Source organism: Aegilops tauschii, chromosome 1 (assembly GCF_002575655.3).
Source record: "Aegilops tauschii subsp. strangulata cultivar AL8/78 chromosome 1, Aet v6.0, whole genome shotgun sequence".
Classification (NCBI taxonomy): Eukaryota; Viridiplantae; Streptophyta; class Magnoliopsida; order Poales; family Poaceae; genus Aegilops; species Aegilops tauschii.
This window is the reverse complement of record NC_053035.3, coordinates 126,921,865-126,937,612: the sequence shown is the minus strand read 5'-3', so window position 1 is coordinate 126,937,612 and position 15,748 is coordinate 126,921,865. Positions and strand designations below refer to the sequence as shown.

The 15,748-nt window shown below is 46.5% G+C and overlaps 1 protein-coding gene and 2 long non-coding RNA genes across 6 annotated transcripts; 1 reads left to right on the top strand and 2 right to left on the bottom strand.

Annotated features, from left to right (window-relative positions):
- Positions 1-602: 602 nt before the first annotated feature.
- Positions 603-5,246, bottom strand: LOC141042166 (uncharacterized). 3 transcript variants are annotated; one of them, XR_012203986.1, is made up of 4 exons: positions 2,418-5,246; positions 1,577-2,335; positions 1,228-1,500; positions 603-1,153 (listed from the first exon to the last, which is right to left on the bottom strand). XR_012203986.1 is itself a non-coding variant. In XM_073509712.1 (4 exons), exons 2-4 carry the CDS (start codon positions 1,596-1,598, stop codon positions 669-671), a joined length of 780 nt encoding a protein of 259 aa, XP_073365813.1. In that variant the 5' UTR covers positions 1,599-2,335; positions 2,418-4,634; the 3' UTR covers positions 603-668. The 3 variants fall into 3 exon arrangements, 2 of the variants coding, with proteins under 2 accessions (XP_073365813.1, XP_073365812.1); XM_073509712.1 differs by having other exon boundaries at positions 2,418-4,634; XM_073509711.1 differs by having other exon boundaries at positions 1,577-3,070.
- A 349-nt stretch (positions 5,247-5,595) lies between these two features.
- Positions 5,596-6,269, bottom strand: LOC109750689 (uncharacterized). 2 transcript variants are annotated; one of them, XR_012203987.1, is made up of 2 exons: positions 6,076-6,269; positions 5,596-5,947 (listed from the first exon to the last, which is right to left on the bottom strand). It is a non-coding gene; the product is annotated as an uncharacterized lncRNA (long non-coding RNA). The 2 variants fall into 2 exon arrangements; XR_002229957.4 differs by having other exon boundaries at positions 6,022-6,196.
- Positions 6,270-10,359: 4,090 nt separating this feature from the next.
- Positions 10,360-11,633, top strand: LOC120973950 (uncharacterized). Its single transcript, XR_005769633.3, has 2 exons — positions 10,360-11,081; positions 11,174-11,633. It is a non-coding gene; the product is annotated as an uncharacterized lncRNA (long non-coding RNA).
- The last annotated feature ends 4,115 nt before the right edge of the window (positions 11,634-15,748 follow it).

Sequence of the window (15,748 nt, the reverse complement as noted above, 5' to 3'; positions counted from 1 at the left end):
CGAACACCTTCATGGAAGTTCGGCACCCCGAACTTATAGCATTATATGCATCAGCTCCGAATCATGTCTTGGGTCAATAGTTGGGTTTGCCCGGCTCCCATGTTTTGGTACCTTACGTTCCGCTATATCGGCTAAGGTAGCACTGGTAGAACTATTGCGATTGTGTCCCGGTTCTTCCGGACGAGCACCTCAGTAGAGAAAGCCGAAAACTGACTGTCATGATACGGCGAGAGCTGGTCAGCTGTTCGAGAGGTCGTAAAATCTTTAAGGATTTCTCCCACATAATGCCATAACCAATGCAGCGTGCAATGGATCGGTTTTTTCTCCGATCAGGTGCTTATAGAACCCCTGGTACGGTATTCCGAACACCAGGGGCTGCGCCTACCTTACTAAAGCTCCTATGGCTAAGTGAGAGTGATAAAGCCCTATAGTCCGATTGCCTGGTTCGTTGTGCTGAGCACCTCCTTCGAAGGACCCAAAACTGGGATAAAGAGTGCTCAGATTTATCCCGAACACCCCCGTACTTCTTACGTGGGGGCAGAAGTCGGCGACTGGCCAACTCTCAGGTTTAATATATAAAACGACCGCACAGGAGGGTAAACTTTTATATAACAGGCAATAAATAAATGACCTTGTTCAAACATTACAAAGGACAACATGATTCGCATTCATGGAAATATAATGTCCTTGGTGCATAGCTCCGCTGCAAGGTAGGATCCTTTCCGGACACTCTCATAATATAATTCGGGCTTGCGATGCTCCTTCCCCTCTGGCAGTCCTTCGGTCATCAGCTTTTCAGCATCCATCTTCCCCCAGTGCACCTTTACGTGGGCGAAGGCCATTCGCGCACCTTCTATACAGACCGACCGCTTGATGACATCAAGTCGAGGGCAGGCACTAACAAGCCGCTTCACGAGCCCGAAGTAGCTGCTTGGAATCGGCTCGGCGGGCCATAGCCGGATAATAATATCCTTCATGGCCAGTTCCGCCGCCTTATGCACTTCGATCAGCTGTTTCAGTTGATCGACAAAGGGCACCGGATAATTCGGTGCCAAATACTGCGACCAGAAGAGCTTATCCGCAGTGTTCCTTTCTTCGGCTCGGTAGAATTGGGCGGCATCTGATATGCTGCGGGGAAGCTCGGCAAATACCCCTAAGAAATCCGAATTCAAAATTAGAAACACAATTTTCCCCTCAAATACTTGCTTTACATGGAAAAAGCCTTACCCGCCGCGATCTTTCTCGCCTCTTGGATCCCCTGCAGTGCGCTTTGGGTTTCCCCCCGGGCATCATTCGTGGCCTGATGCGCCTTGGTGAGTTCGGATTCTTTCTCCGTTAAACTCTGCTCCAAGGTCTCGCATTTCTTCACGGCCTCTTGCAGCTCCTGCTCAGCTTTAATAACCATGGCCTCGTGCTTCTCACGAAGAGCCTGCTCTGTGGCTTCCCTTTTCTCGGCCTCGGCCACAGCCTCTTTAAGGGCCTTGACTTCGGTCACAATCCCTAGCGCAAATCATGAAGCTTATTTCGTTATACTGAAAATTCATTCACAATAAACGCGAACAAGACTTGTGCATACCTTGTTTATCTCTCAACTGCATTTTCAATTGGCCAAGTTCTTCTTTGGCCCGCTCCAGGCTTTGATTCAGTCCGGAGATCTCCGCAGTATGAGAGGCAGCAGCTGCTACAGACGCATGCTTATAACAGAAGAGAAACAGATGTCATTCAATGAGTCTTCCCGCGAACATAAATTCGATCCTTTGTCCGGTTCTTTCTTTCACCGAACAGTGTATGAGGGGCTACTATCCATACTATGACACTCTTCGAAAAACATACCTCAAAACCTTTTATAAGGCTGATACAGGCTCCATTCAGTCCACTCTCAGCAGACTGAATCTTCTCAATCACCGCACCCATAAGGGCACGGTGTTCGTCGACGATGGAGGCGCTCTTCAGCGCCACCAACAAGGCATCCGACACCTCTGGTTGGGCAGAGGTTGCCGGTATACCCCCTCCAGCTGAGAGAGGCTGCCTGCCTGATTCTAGAGCCGTATTGGTCTCCGGAACTGTATCCGGCTGGGAGCCGAATTCAAGATGGCCTCCGCCGTTAGCTCCCATGGGAATTTGCTCCCCCATGTGCTTGGCCCCTGAAGTTTGACCTCCAGGCGCCGCTTTTACGGTCTTTTCCTCTCCTCCTTGGTCGGGGTCCCTCTGGGACGATGCCTCGGTGGTATTCACCTGTTTGGAGGAAGGGGCCTTTGGGGGCGTCCCGCTCTCCATAGCATCCGAGCTCAGCGAATCCTCTGATGAGGATTGTTTGGCACGGGACCTCGCCGGACTACAAAAAGTATGGCTTAGGTTAAAACACTATGCCATGATGAATCTGTACGCATAAACATACTCGGATTTTATATACTTACGAGTTCACCAGGGGCTGGACCCTGGGATCCCACGCCGGGCCGCTGTCGGCGGCGGCAGTGGACTCCTCCGGAAGAGGAGCCTTTCCCCTTTTGGGCGGCTCGGCCTCCAAGTGTATGGAGGCCGTCCTCTTCTTTCTTCCCCTCACAGGGGATTCATCTTCCTCCTCCTCCTCCTCCTCTTCGGAGGCGGAATGGGCATCAGAGCCTTCGGATATTGTGTCCGAAGTGCCGCGGTGATGAAGGCCGCCCCGGGTCTTCTTGGCCTCCTTCTCGGCCGTCTTCTTCGGCACCTTGTAAGGCGCCGGGACCAGCATCTTCGTCAGAAGTGAGACGGCCGATTCTTCGGGCAGCGGGGCCGGACAATGGATCCGCTCTGTCTTCTTCGTCCAGCCCTGGGAGAGTTGTATAAGACACGTTAAGCGCTTCCTTTGGGTTACGCGGATAAAAGTTTGATGACTTACCGAACTTGCAGGGCGGGACAGTTGGTACCTGCGGTCCTCGGCGGAGTCCGGCCATGATTTGCTGGACTTAAAAAGCACCTTCCAGATGTCCTTGTGCGAGGAGCCGAAAAGCTCTCGCAGGGTTTGGTGCCTGGCCGGATCGAATTCCCATAGATTGCAAGTCCGGTGCTGACATGGCAAGATCTGGCGAACTAACATCACCTAGACCACATTGACGAGTCCAATGTTCTTGTCTCCCATATCTTTGACGCGCGTCTGGAGCACTGTCAATTCGTCGGACGAGGACCAGTTCAGGCCCTTCTTGACCCAGGATGTAAGCCGCAGGGGGGCACCGGATCGGAACTCGGGAGTAGCGGCCCATTCCATGCCGCGCGGCTCGGTGATGTAAAACCACTGTTGTTGCCACTCCTTGACGGAATCGTTAAAAATGCATGTTGGCCATGTAACGTTGGGCATCTTGCTCACCATGGCGCCCCCGCACTCGGCGTGCTCGCCGCCCACTACCTTGGGCTTCACATTAAAAATCTTCAGCCATAAGCCGAAATGTGGCGAGATGCGGAGAAAGGCCTCGCACACGACAATAAATGTCGAGATGTTGAGGAAGGAGTTAGGGGACAGATCGTGAAGATCGATCCCATAATAATACATGACGCCGCGAACGAACGAGTGGAGGGGAAACCCTAGCCCGCGGACAAAGTGAGGGAGGAATACAACCCTCTCGTGGGGTTCCGGGGTTGGGACGATCTGTCCCGCCGTCGGGAGAGGATGGCTGATTTTCTTGGCCAGATACCTAGCCTCCCGAAGCTTTTTGATATCCTTCTCTCGGACGGTAGAGGCCATCCGTTTGCCTCCTGCTCCGGATCCGGACATTTTCGGAAGGCCTTGGTGGGCAGGGAAGATGAATGCTTGGGCACTAAAGCTTGGGCGGAGGGGAATGAATCGGGAAGAAGAAAGCGTGGGTGTGAAAGGGAGTCCTTATCCCCTTATATAGGTAGCAGGCATACTGCGCCTCCCCACTTGCCCGGTAAAACCGCTTATTCCCCAAGCGTCGTAATTGATGGCGCGACTGGGTTACCCACACCCGATTGATGAGAATCCCGTGATAAGGGGACACGATCTCTGCTTCGACAAGACGTGCCAGGGAAACTGCCTCGCAATATGTGCAGTAGCTGGTTGAGAAAAACGGTTCGAATAATGACCGGGCCGTGGTGTGATGTCACGTTATGAAAAGTTGTCGGCAGATTAGAATTGTGGAAATATTATTCTCTCTACGGTGGTATGTGGAATCTGTTTTGCAGAGCCGGACACTATCCTTGTGTTCAAAATCTTCTATGGAATATTCGGAGGAGGAACCCGCCTTGCAATGCCGAAAACAATCTGCGCGCCGGACTCATCGTCATTGAAGCCTGATTCAGGGGCTACTGAGGGAGTCCTGGATTAGGGGGTCCTCGGACAGCCGGACTATTGGACTATGAAGATACAAGATTGAAGACTTCGTCCCGTGTCCGGATGGGACTCTCCTTGGCGTGGACGGCGAGCTTGGCAATACGGATATGTAGATCTCCTCCCTTGTAATCTGACTCTGTGTAACCCTAGCCCCCTACGGTGTCTATATAAACCGGAGGGTTTAGTCCGCAGGACGACAACAACAATCATACCATAGGCTAGCTTCTAGGGTTTAGCCTCTATGATCTCGTGGTAGATCAACTCTTGCAATACTCATATCATCAAGATCAATCAAGCAGGAAGTAGGGTATTACCTCCATCGAGAGGGCCCGAACCTGGGTAAACATCGTGTCCCCCGCCCCCTGTTACCATCCGCCTTAGACGCGGGACCCCTTACCCGAGATCCGCCGGTTTTGACACCGACAAACACTTTCCAAGAAAGAAAATTAAGTTGCCATATGAATCTATTATGAGGGTTACTTATGGATTTAATACAAAAGATACCTAGATCTATGTTTTATGCCTAGCTAAGGGCGTTAAACAATAGCGCTTGTTGGGAGGCAACCCAATTTTATTTTTGTATTTTTTGTTGTTGCTACTGTTCTTGAATAAATACGCATTGTTACCTCTGCAGTAATTGTGTTTTGGTGTTTTTAGTTAGTGTTCGTGCCAAGTAAAGCCTTTAGGATACTTTGATATGTCGTTAATTTGATGAAAAATAGAAACTTTTTCGCTCATTGCCAGAATTATTAAAAATTAGAGAAGAGAGATAAATCCTGAATTTTCTACACAAGATTATGAATATCCTATTGGAATACAGCAGATATTACACCAATCTTTACCTAATAATAAAGAAAATCGGGTTTCTGGTCGTCCGTCGTCGTCGCTGCGTTTTTGCAAAAAAGCCCCTGTGATTTTGGGTATTCAACCCGCAGTCCCTATTTAAGTGGATCTATCTAAGAAAACGTTTCGTTTTTACAAACATGACCCTGCCTTTTTAAATATTCAACCCGCAGTCACGTCCTATCCTACATTAGAAACAATAGAGTTTCTGCTCGTCCAGCCATCACGCACGCACGCAAACTCGCGTTGATTACGTTCGATTTTTTCTCCCACCTCGCTCCCTTAAACTGATTCTCATCAATTTTTATACAATTGCAAATTATCCGTAATATCAATCAGCCTCCTCGAAAATAAACAAACAGGCTGCCAATACATGGGAGAGAACAATGAGCAGCGATGAGGGATCCACGAGCGAGACAACAAAATCCTGACCAAGGAACAAATCCTGACCATCACTTACAGAAAATTCTCACCAGACATGAGAATCAGAGGCAACCCAACATGACGAGAAGGCAACGAAGTGGTCAAATCCACACATATTCGCATCATAATATATTTTGAATGATAATGAAATTACGACAGCACGGACCGCAACGGCACTGGAGCGTTCGAGACGGGGATGGGCGCGCGACGCTGTCCCGGTTCTTGCCGGGAGTCGTTGACGGGGACGAAGGGTTCGTGCGGCGGTCGTTGATGCAGGCCTGACGGGGACAGGATCCGGCGGCGGCACTCCGGATCTGGTGGTGGTGGTCTGGAATGGGGTGCCAGCGACTCATTAGCCTGCAAGAACGATGAGGAAATGAGAAAGAGACAGACACTCATAGGAGGGGAGGGGATCCGGCAGCGGCGCTCACTCCTCCTCCGGTGGAACGGGGGGGGAGGGGACGGGATCCGGCAGCGGCGCTCACTCCTCCGGTGGAACGGGGGGAGACAGCAGCGGCACTCCGGTGGAACGCGGGGCGCCAGCGACTTCACATCCGGGCACCTGCATTCGGTGGAAGCACGGGAACGAGAGATTGAGCGAGAGACAATGGAGCTGGATGCAGATGCATCTCGGTGGAGACGAATGGATATGGATATCCTAGCGGTGGAGACGAATGGGGTGGAGGTGCACGCGTGGCCTGATGGGGTGTTACGTGCCGGCCGCTCGGCCCTACACAGGAGCCAACACTTAATAGTGCAAAAGAATATTGAGAATAAAAGATAATTTTTCAAATCAAACAAATCTTCCATTAATAAAACCTACATAATCAAAATCATTAGAATTCAAATCTTTTCATATTTTTATAAAATATCAAAGTTCAAAGAAGCGTTAGACGTTAATTATGTGTTTGACCATCTACTTGCGCTTTTCTAGCTTAGAAGTAATTAGGCGCAGTTAGGCATTTGGCTAGCAAAACACGTCCACCCCGTGTATTTGGATGATTGCTAGCAAATCGGGCCTGTATGGGTCCGTCAACCGGTCCGGATTTACTTTCTTCCCGCAATCCAAAAACAAACTGGGGGCTTTGCAGATGAGCGAATCACTGCCACACTTGATTTTGTCTTCCATGGCCCTCCCAAAGACCCCTCCCTTGCCCACGTCCCTTCCCGCCCGAAGTGGTCAGCGCCGGTGCTGCATTCATGCTGGCTCAAAGCAACGCGACCTCTCAGTGACACTCTAGCATTAAACCGACGTCGGCAGAGAGGGCCGCCCGCGCCGTTTTTCAGTGCACGCGACTCTTCCATGTTCAAATGACAGGTCGTCATTCCGCCTTCCTACATTAAACATGCACGGTTGCCGAGGAATCTACTCCAGCCCCACACGTCCATTCGTCTACCGCCCGCCAATGACCACCTCATCGCTTGCCCTGCCATCCGCCGACTATTTAAACTCCAGGCACGACCATAGACGCACCCATCTTTCTCCTCGCCGCACCACGCCCGTCATGGCCTCCTCGAGCTCCACTGCCATTTGGGATAGCCTCTCGTCCGAGTAGAAGACGGAGTTACCGCCATTATTGTTGTCGGCTGGCAGGTCGGTAGGCAGACGAAGGTCAGCGCCGCGGACGTCCCAGTGGAGGATGCGACCGATGACGAGTCGACGCCACCCTCCTTGCCGGTCCATGTCGGCATCACAATGGGCTAGCCCCGTGCTCACTACACCAAAATGGTGTTGGCCGAGAAGGAGGCCTTGTCCCGACAGGCGCAAACCGACAAGGTGGACGACGAAGTCTACGGCAAGAGCGGGGAGGAGAAAGACGTTGCCAGCTCCGCGATGCCCATGCCTCGCCGCCTCAACCACAAAGCCGACACGTCCAAGGGCGCCGCCAACAACGAGGAAGAGTAGAGCATGGGAGTTCGCTGGCGCTCGGGCCCGGGGAAGCCACCGCCCTTCGCTCCCGCTGAAGCCAAGCTTGGCGGGCTCAAAATCGTCGACTGATAAGCCGCTTGTAGACAGTGGAGGCGGAGGCTACGAAGGCGGAGCTGGAGTTTCAGTAAAAGACTATCCATACATCACTACTCTTTCTTCGATAGAAGTGTGGAGCTTAAGTATGCACCAATGAAGGGGTGGCTTCTCACATGAACACTACATGATCCAAATAAGGGTAATTCAACTCGTGGCAACAAACCCGGTATAAGTGGAGCGTAGTGCCACGTAATGCAGGTTTTTGTCAAATTTTCACCCATTGCAACACACGGGCATAACCATCACGTGGCGGCTCCGCCGCAAAAATGCCGAAGCGCTACGACTCACCACTTAGCAGTCGGAGCCCGAGACGATGGAGGCGGCAGCAAATGCAAAGGCTGCCTGGCTGGCCCAGGAGCAGGACTGCATAGTCCGGAGGATGACCGACCACATCTCCTCCGACGACGACTCGGACCTTACCGACGGCTCTAGCTCTGACGATGATGCCTCTCCGTCCGCCTACGCCTACACGAAGGAGTACAACTGCACCGGTGACCGAAAGGGGAATGGGACAGTGAGGAAATGGTGATTTCCTCCGCCTTTCTCCATATCTCCGTTTTATCCTGGTTTTTTATGTTTTAAGTATTGTCCGGTGATGAACAATTGTCCTTTTGGTTATCAGACGACTACCACGATGTGAACTATGTTTGAATTATGTCCATTTGTTGGTAGTTTGTTGATCCACATAGTTTTATGCTTTATGTTGCGTGAGTTGCATGGATATGAGAGAGACAATTGTGGAGACAGCAAAATGAGATGTGACCGGTCATGGTCCAAGGACGAGCCCGGGTGCATCGCGGACTTTTTGAGGCGCCGGATTAGCTACTCGCGACTATATATGCTATTACAAGTTGTGTAGTTTTCGATATAGTTATTTTGATTCCGTAGCGAAGCACGAGGAAATCTCAAGACAATGCCAAGTCGAAAGATAGGCTTGCTAAGATTCAGCCCGAGGGTTCTTCTATCTTTATCATATTTGTTCTCACATTTTAGACATTGTGTTTTCCTATTGCAACGCACGGGCATGTTTATTAGTCCCTATCTTTCCCTAATAATAAAGCACGGATTGACTTTGTCGGGTTCACCGTCACAATACGCTTTCTTCTTGTGAATTTACGCTTTCAGTTTGAATTTAAAAGATATATGCGAGGTGGTACTAATTCAGGGAACACGTCGCAAAATTCGTTCATCAATTTTTGGAACGCACAGGCACGCTTCTAGGCTCGTCCTCGTCCGCCACCCTTTTCCCCCGTGGGCCTGAGCCCGCGAAAATCAGGAGAGAAAAAGAAAGGCTGCAATTGGGGATCGAACCCTGAACCTTCTTGCTTTTCACAACACGTACGATCCACCAAGCAAGGACACAGTTATATGTACGAAATAAGTCCTTCCATAATAAGGAAGGGAAGAGAGAAAAATAAAGAAGGAAAGATGAGGGATTTCATGTCTCTTGACAGAATAATAAGGAATAAAAGAGACAAAAATAAAGAAGGAAAGATGGCGGGGGATTTCATGTGGAAAGAGGAGGGAGATTTCATGTCGTATGGCAGAATAAGGAAGGAAAGAGGGCGGGGATTTCATCTCTAGATAGAGAAAAAAATGGAAAGTGGAAGCTGTCCCCCATAATAAGGTAAGGAAGGAAAATATAGAAAACTAAAAAAGAAAAGAGAGGGTCTCCAAATGGGATATAATGGCACTAACGTCTCCGTACATTGGAATACCAATAGTAGCAACAGGATCAGGCAAGTTGAACTACTTTTTATATCTAAATTGTTGACGTCAAATTATACTCAAAAGCAAATTATGTTGGAATTGTTTAGCACGCGCACAAAAAAATACTATGTCTAAATTACAATAAACATGACTCATTCATGTACAATATTTTTCTGAGAACAAAACAAATCTTTGCTCTTATTTTTCTGCTCGACACGCTAGCCCCCGTCACAAACTATTCCAATGCTCCTAATAAAAATAATTTTGGTCACCAAAGCACAAGCAGTCGGACTCCCTGTTGTGTGCGACACAAACTCCGCACTTTACTTTGTTATATACATTAGCCACTGATGGAGGATCTTTGTACAATGCTTCTAATATCATTGCCCCGCAAAAAATGCTTCTAATATTATTGGAGACAAATAGTGCTATGCTACCCAGCCCTAAACCTAGCCAACACTGGTTCATGAAAATCTTTGTTGCCTCCGTAGTGAAGCTAGAATGTTGTACTAAGACTTTACTATTTTTATTATAGTGCGATATTTTGGGGGATCACCAAGCAACGTCAACAAATACGTGAAGAGATACTCGCGACCATGTAGATATTTCTGTGATTTAAATTGCACACATCTACAGTACACTTACGAATTCCTTTCATGGTTATGTTTTTGCACAACACATTTTTTCAGTCGTGGGAGGAGGAGGAGGAGGAAGAGTCTTGAGCTATTGGGTTCAGGAAGTATGTTTTTTCTTCTTCCGTTACAACGCACAAGCATTTCTGCTAGTAATAATAATAAAGCACGGATTGACCCCATGGGTTCACCGTCACAATACACTTTCTTTTTATGAATTTACGCTTTTAATTTAAATTTAAAACATATATTCGAGATGGGACTAGTCTATAGCGGGAGCCAACGATCGATCGCTAGCTCGCCACGCACGATTGACAGCCAGATGGGCCTTTGCTACTAGATGGGCCGGCCAGACTGTGTCCAACTTTACGTTTTACTTCTGTCCATGCCCAAAATACGCCGCCGGCCCTGACTCCTCCAACGCTCGCCGCCATGGCCGAGGATACGGTACACGAGCACGGAAGCGGGTGGGATAGTGTGGTAATTGGCGCCTCCCAGCAGCAGAGAGCGAGAGAGATTTAGTAGCTGACCATCACGCCGAGGGATGCAAGCAGCAACGGCACCCAGGTGCCCATGACGGCGAGTGGGATGAGAAAGGGGCTACAAAAGCGTCAGAGTTGGAGGCGCGGTGGCTGGGAAAAGAGCCAGCGGGAGACGGGGAGGCTCGCCAGAGGACGCGCGCGGCGGCGCGGTCGCGTGTGAGGCGGCCGGCTACAGGGGCGTGCAGGCGGCGCTCGGGCACTGGCGACGCCATGGTCTTCTGGCGAGGCGGGCGAGCACATACATGAAGGCCGCGGGGGGCACGCTGCCCGGGCGACGAAGGAGGCGGTCGTCACCGGTGGCGGGGCCGGATGCGTCGGATGCGCGCGCTTGCCTGCAGTCAACGCAGACAGACATAGCGGCCATCCATGGCAGCGAGCGGCTCCGGGGGCGGCGACGGGGTTGGGTGGTTCAAGCGGCCGCTTCTGCAGCTACATGGGAGACGTCCAGCAGTGATTTAGTAGGATGTCGACCCTAAACAATGGAAAACAAGCATCCGATGGAGAAGTGTTGTTCTGAAAAATGGGTTCATAACTTCATATGCTAAACTGAAACCATGCATATTTGAATAGCAGGATTAGAGGTTTTTTCTATTCAGAATCTAGAGTTTGTCCGGCATTGCATCATCAAGTAAAAGATTGTAGTTTGTATTCCTCATGTCTGCTGCACTTGCAGGGTCAGAGTTGGTAGCCATCTCCTGGACAGGGCGCTCTAGGGCGTGTTGGCGTGCTTGAGCAGACGAAACACTGATGTTAGCTGCGAGGTGGAGAAGGAATACGCCATGGATGGATTTTGGTAGGTCTGATGGCAACAGTTTCAACTTAGTAAGTCATATGTTGATATTCATATGATTGTGATCTCGGAAATAAAAATTCATAGGAAAGGAACAGAAACCTTCACTGAACATAGAGCTGTGTTGTACCTGTACCGAGAAAAGTTTGTAGAGTATGAAAATATGTTCCGAGACGAAACAAATTATGATTATTAGTCATAGCAGTTGTAGGAACGGATGAAAATTGTATTGCCGGTTTAGCAGGCGTGCTGGTGCTCACATGCTTATCCATTGTGATATGGGTTTGCAGGTCCAAAGGCACAGCATACTATGCTCATGCATATGTGACATAAACCAATTCTACATTATGCAGCTCACAAACACTGCAAAATTACTAGGGCTAGGAGATTTGTGCACTTATGAATTTTTGGACACGAAGCCCCACTGAAGGTTTTGAATTTTCACTATTAAGCTTCAAAGATATTACATCTATTAACCTGTACTCATATTAGGCCAACGTTGTCCAATATTGCTGGGGATTTGCCCTTTTTTTACAAATCATAATCAGTCTGTAACCTGGGTGTGTACGAAAGTTGTCTGCACTTTTTTCTGTTTAATCTGGGCGTCCAGTCTCCGTAAGCTGGGCGTTGCTTGTACTTTATATTAGGCATTACCTGTACTTTATCATACGGAAACCAATATTAAATGAAAACTGTTTGATTCAATGTTTGCCAGTCCGTGTTTAATTCTCTGTTTGCTCCCTGTTTGATTCAAATCCATGAACAAGTAAGTTATTTTTCTCCCTATTTGATTCAAGTCTGAAATATTCATAGATGCTACACTTCAGTCGGTAAATGAACAAAAAACTAGGACTGGTCTTTTAGTCAGTTTTGTGTCAACGAGTAAGTCTGTGCTCGAGATTACAATTACTTTGAATAGAGAAATTAAGAAAAATATGTGGAATCATCACCACCCCTTAACCAATCTGGCGGCGGGATGTAGAAATTCAATCTACTTGGTGGAGACGTACTGACATGTGATGTCGTCCAACTAATAGCCCTTATATGCCTTCCATTGTGTTTTAATTTTTTCTCTTGCATTGCCTGGACTACCTGATAGAAGCTCCTATCAGCTAATATTACAACCACAGCGGCAGGCATGTCCATGTTCGGTGCTGCCAGCAGCAAGCAATACAGGGTAGGTTTTGTAAGTGCGAACATAGTAAATTAATAGGATTTATCAAAAAAATTTCTATTAAGGAGTTCTATTCTTTTGCTTCATGCAAAGATTATTGTACTATTAATTAGTCTATAGTGGAAAAGTCAAAGAGTATCATACTCAGGGTCAGTTAAGTAGTTGGAATATTTGTAACCACGCACTAACCTGAAAGTTAGGCATACTAATTAAGCTTGATTGGTTTTTAAGGCAGTTCAAAGGGACATCTTCCTAGGTAGTCAAATGTACAATGCACATTATAAAAATGTTGTTATGTTTCTCATCTCCCCCCAATTGCACAATCATTCTTTGTTATTAATTTCACCACAACAGAATTATTGTAATAGTCTGATCTTCATGATTTTATATATTTACTTGTGTGGTTACTCTGGTTAACAAAGTAATTTGCTGGATGCGCTTAGAAATATTACTGTTATATATGGTGTGTGACTTGCATGGTTTAATTTGGTACATTTTCGTTACTACTAAACTTAGACATATGTACATGTTCATTGAGGTCGAATGGTCACTACGCGGAAGGTATGTTTCAACCGCTGAGGTGTATCACTAGCAGGATCGTCCTAGGTAGTCAAATGTACAATGTATAAAAAATTGAAGGGCGAAATTAAAAGAAAGTGGCATAAACCAGAAACCTCGGTAAGATCGGAAGGTGAAGATTTTGATGGACAAACGAAAGAGAGGGGCCGAAATTAAAGGACTGTGGCATATTAAACCACAAACCTCGATAAGATTGGAAGGAGAAGATGGAAGATGGAAGTGGCAACACGAATGAGTCGCTTGACGCATAAGAGGATTTTGTTCTCCCGTTGCAACGCACGGGCTTTTTTGCTAGTATAAATAAAGAATGGAGACGTTGGAATACAGTAGATATTACACCAATATAAATAAAGAATGAGTTCACAACAGTATCAAAAGTGGTGATTTATTTTCTTATACTAACGGATCTCATGAGTTTTCTGTTGAGTTTCGTGTTGTGAAGTTTTCAAGTTTTGGGTAAAGATTTGATGGACTATGGAATAAGGAGTGGCAAGAGCCTAAGCTTGGGGATTCCCAAGGCACCCCAAGGTAATATTCAAGGACAACAAAGCATTTAAGTTTGGGGATGCCCCGGATGGCATCCCCTCTTTCGTCTTCGTCTATCGGTAAATTTACTTGAGGCTATATTTTTATTCACCACGTGATATGTGCTTGGCTTGGAGCGTCTTGTATGATATGAGTCTTTGCTTTTTAGTTTGCCACAATCATCCTTGCTATACACACCTTTTGAGAGGAACACGCATGAATCATGATTTATTAGAATACTCTATGTGCTTCACTTATATCTTTTGAGCTAGGCAATTTTGCTCTAGTGCTTCACTTATATCTTTTTAGAGCACGGCGGTGGTTTTATTTTATAGAAATTGTTGAACTCTCATGCTTCACTTATATTATTTTGAGAGTCTCTCTAAACAGCATGGTAATTTGATTAGGTTATAAATTTAGTCCTAATATGATGGGCATCTAAGAGGGATATAATAACAACTTTCATATAAAGAGCATTGAATACTATGAGAAGTTTGATTCCTTATGATTGTTTTGAGATATAAAGATGGTGATATTGGAGTCATGCTAGTGAGTAATTGTGTATTGGTAGAAATACTTGTGTTAAAGTTCATAATTCCCATAGCATGCACGTATGGTGAACCGTTATGTGATGAAGTCGAAGCATGATTTATTTATTGATTGTCTTCCTTATGAGTGGCGGTCAGGGACGAGCGATGGTCTTTCCCTACCAATCTATCCCCCTAGGAGCATGTGTGTAGTACTTTGTTTCAATAACTAATAATTTTTTCAATAAGTATGTGAGTTCTTTATGACTAATGTTGAGTCCATGGATTATACGCACTCTCACCCTTTCACCATTGCTAGCCTCTCTAGTACCGTGCAACTTCCACCGGTGCATTAAACCCACCATATACCCTTCCTCAAAACAGCCATGATACCTACCTATTATGGCATTTTCATAGCCATTCCGAGATATATTGCCATGCAACTTCCACCGTTCCGTTTATTATGACACGCACCATCATTGTCATATTGCTTTGCATGATCATGTAGTTGATATAGTATTTGTGTTTTATACATGTTACTCTTGATCATTGCACATCCCGGTACACCGCCGGAGGCATTCATATAGAGTCATATTTTGTTCTAAGTATCGAGTTGTAATTCTTGAGTTGTAAGTAAATAAAAGTGTGATGATCATCATTATTAGAGCATTGTCCCATGTAAGGAAAGGATGATGGAAGCTATGATTCCCTCACATGTTGGGATGAGTCTCTGGACTTTACAAAAATAGAAGAGGCCAAAGAAGCCCATTATAAAAAAAATGAGAGAAAAGAGACAAGGGGCAATGCTACTATCTTTTTCCACACTTGTGCTTCAAAGTAGCACCATGATCTTCATGATAGAGAGTCTCCTATGTTGTCACTTTTATATACTAGTGGGAATTTTTCATTATAGAACTTGGCTTGTATATTCCAATGATGGGCTTCCTCAAAGTGCCCTAGGTCTTCGCGAGCAAGCGAGTTGGATGCACACCCACTTAATTCTTTTTGAGCTTTCATAAACTTATAGCTCTAGTGCATCTGTTGCATGACAATCCCTACTCACACGCATTGATATCTATTGATGGACATCTTCATAGCCCATTGATACGCCTAGTTGATGTGAGACTATCTCCTTCTTTTTTGTCTTCTCCACAACCACCATATTCTATTCCACCTATAGTGCTATATCCATGGCTCACGCTCATGTCTTGCGTGAAAGTTGAAAAAGTTTGAGAACATCAAAAGTATGAAACAATTGCTTGGCTTGTCATTGGGTTGTGCATGATTTAATACTTTGTGTGATGAACATGGAGCATAGCCAGACTATATGATTTTGTAGGGATAACTTTCTATGGCCATGTTATTTTGAGAAGACACGATTGCTTTATAGTATGCTTGAAGTATTATTGTTTTTATGTCAATAAGCAACTTTTGTTTTGAATCTTATGGATCTGAATATTCATGCCACAATAAAGAAAATTACATGGATAAATATGTTAGGTAGCATTCCACATCAAAAATTCTGTTTTTATCATTTACCTACTCGAGGACGAGTAGGAATTAAGCTTGGGGATGCTTGATACGTCTCCAACGTATCTATAAATTTTTATTGTTCCATGCTATTATATTATCTATTTTGGATGTTTTATATGC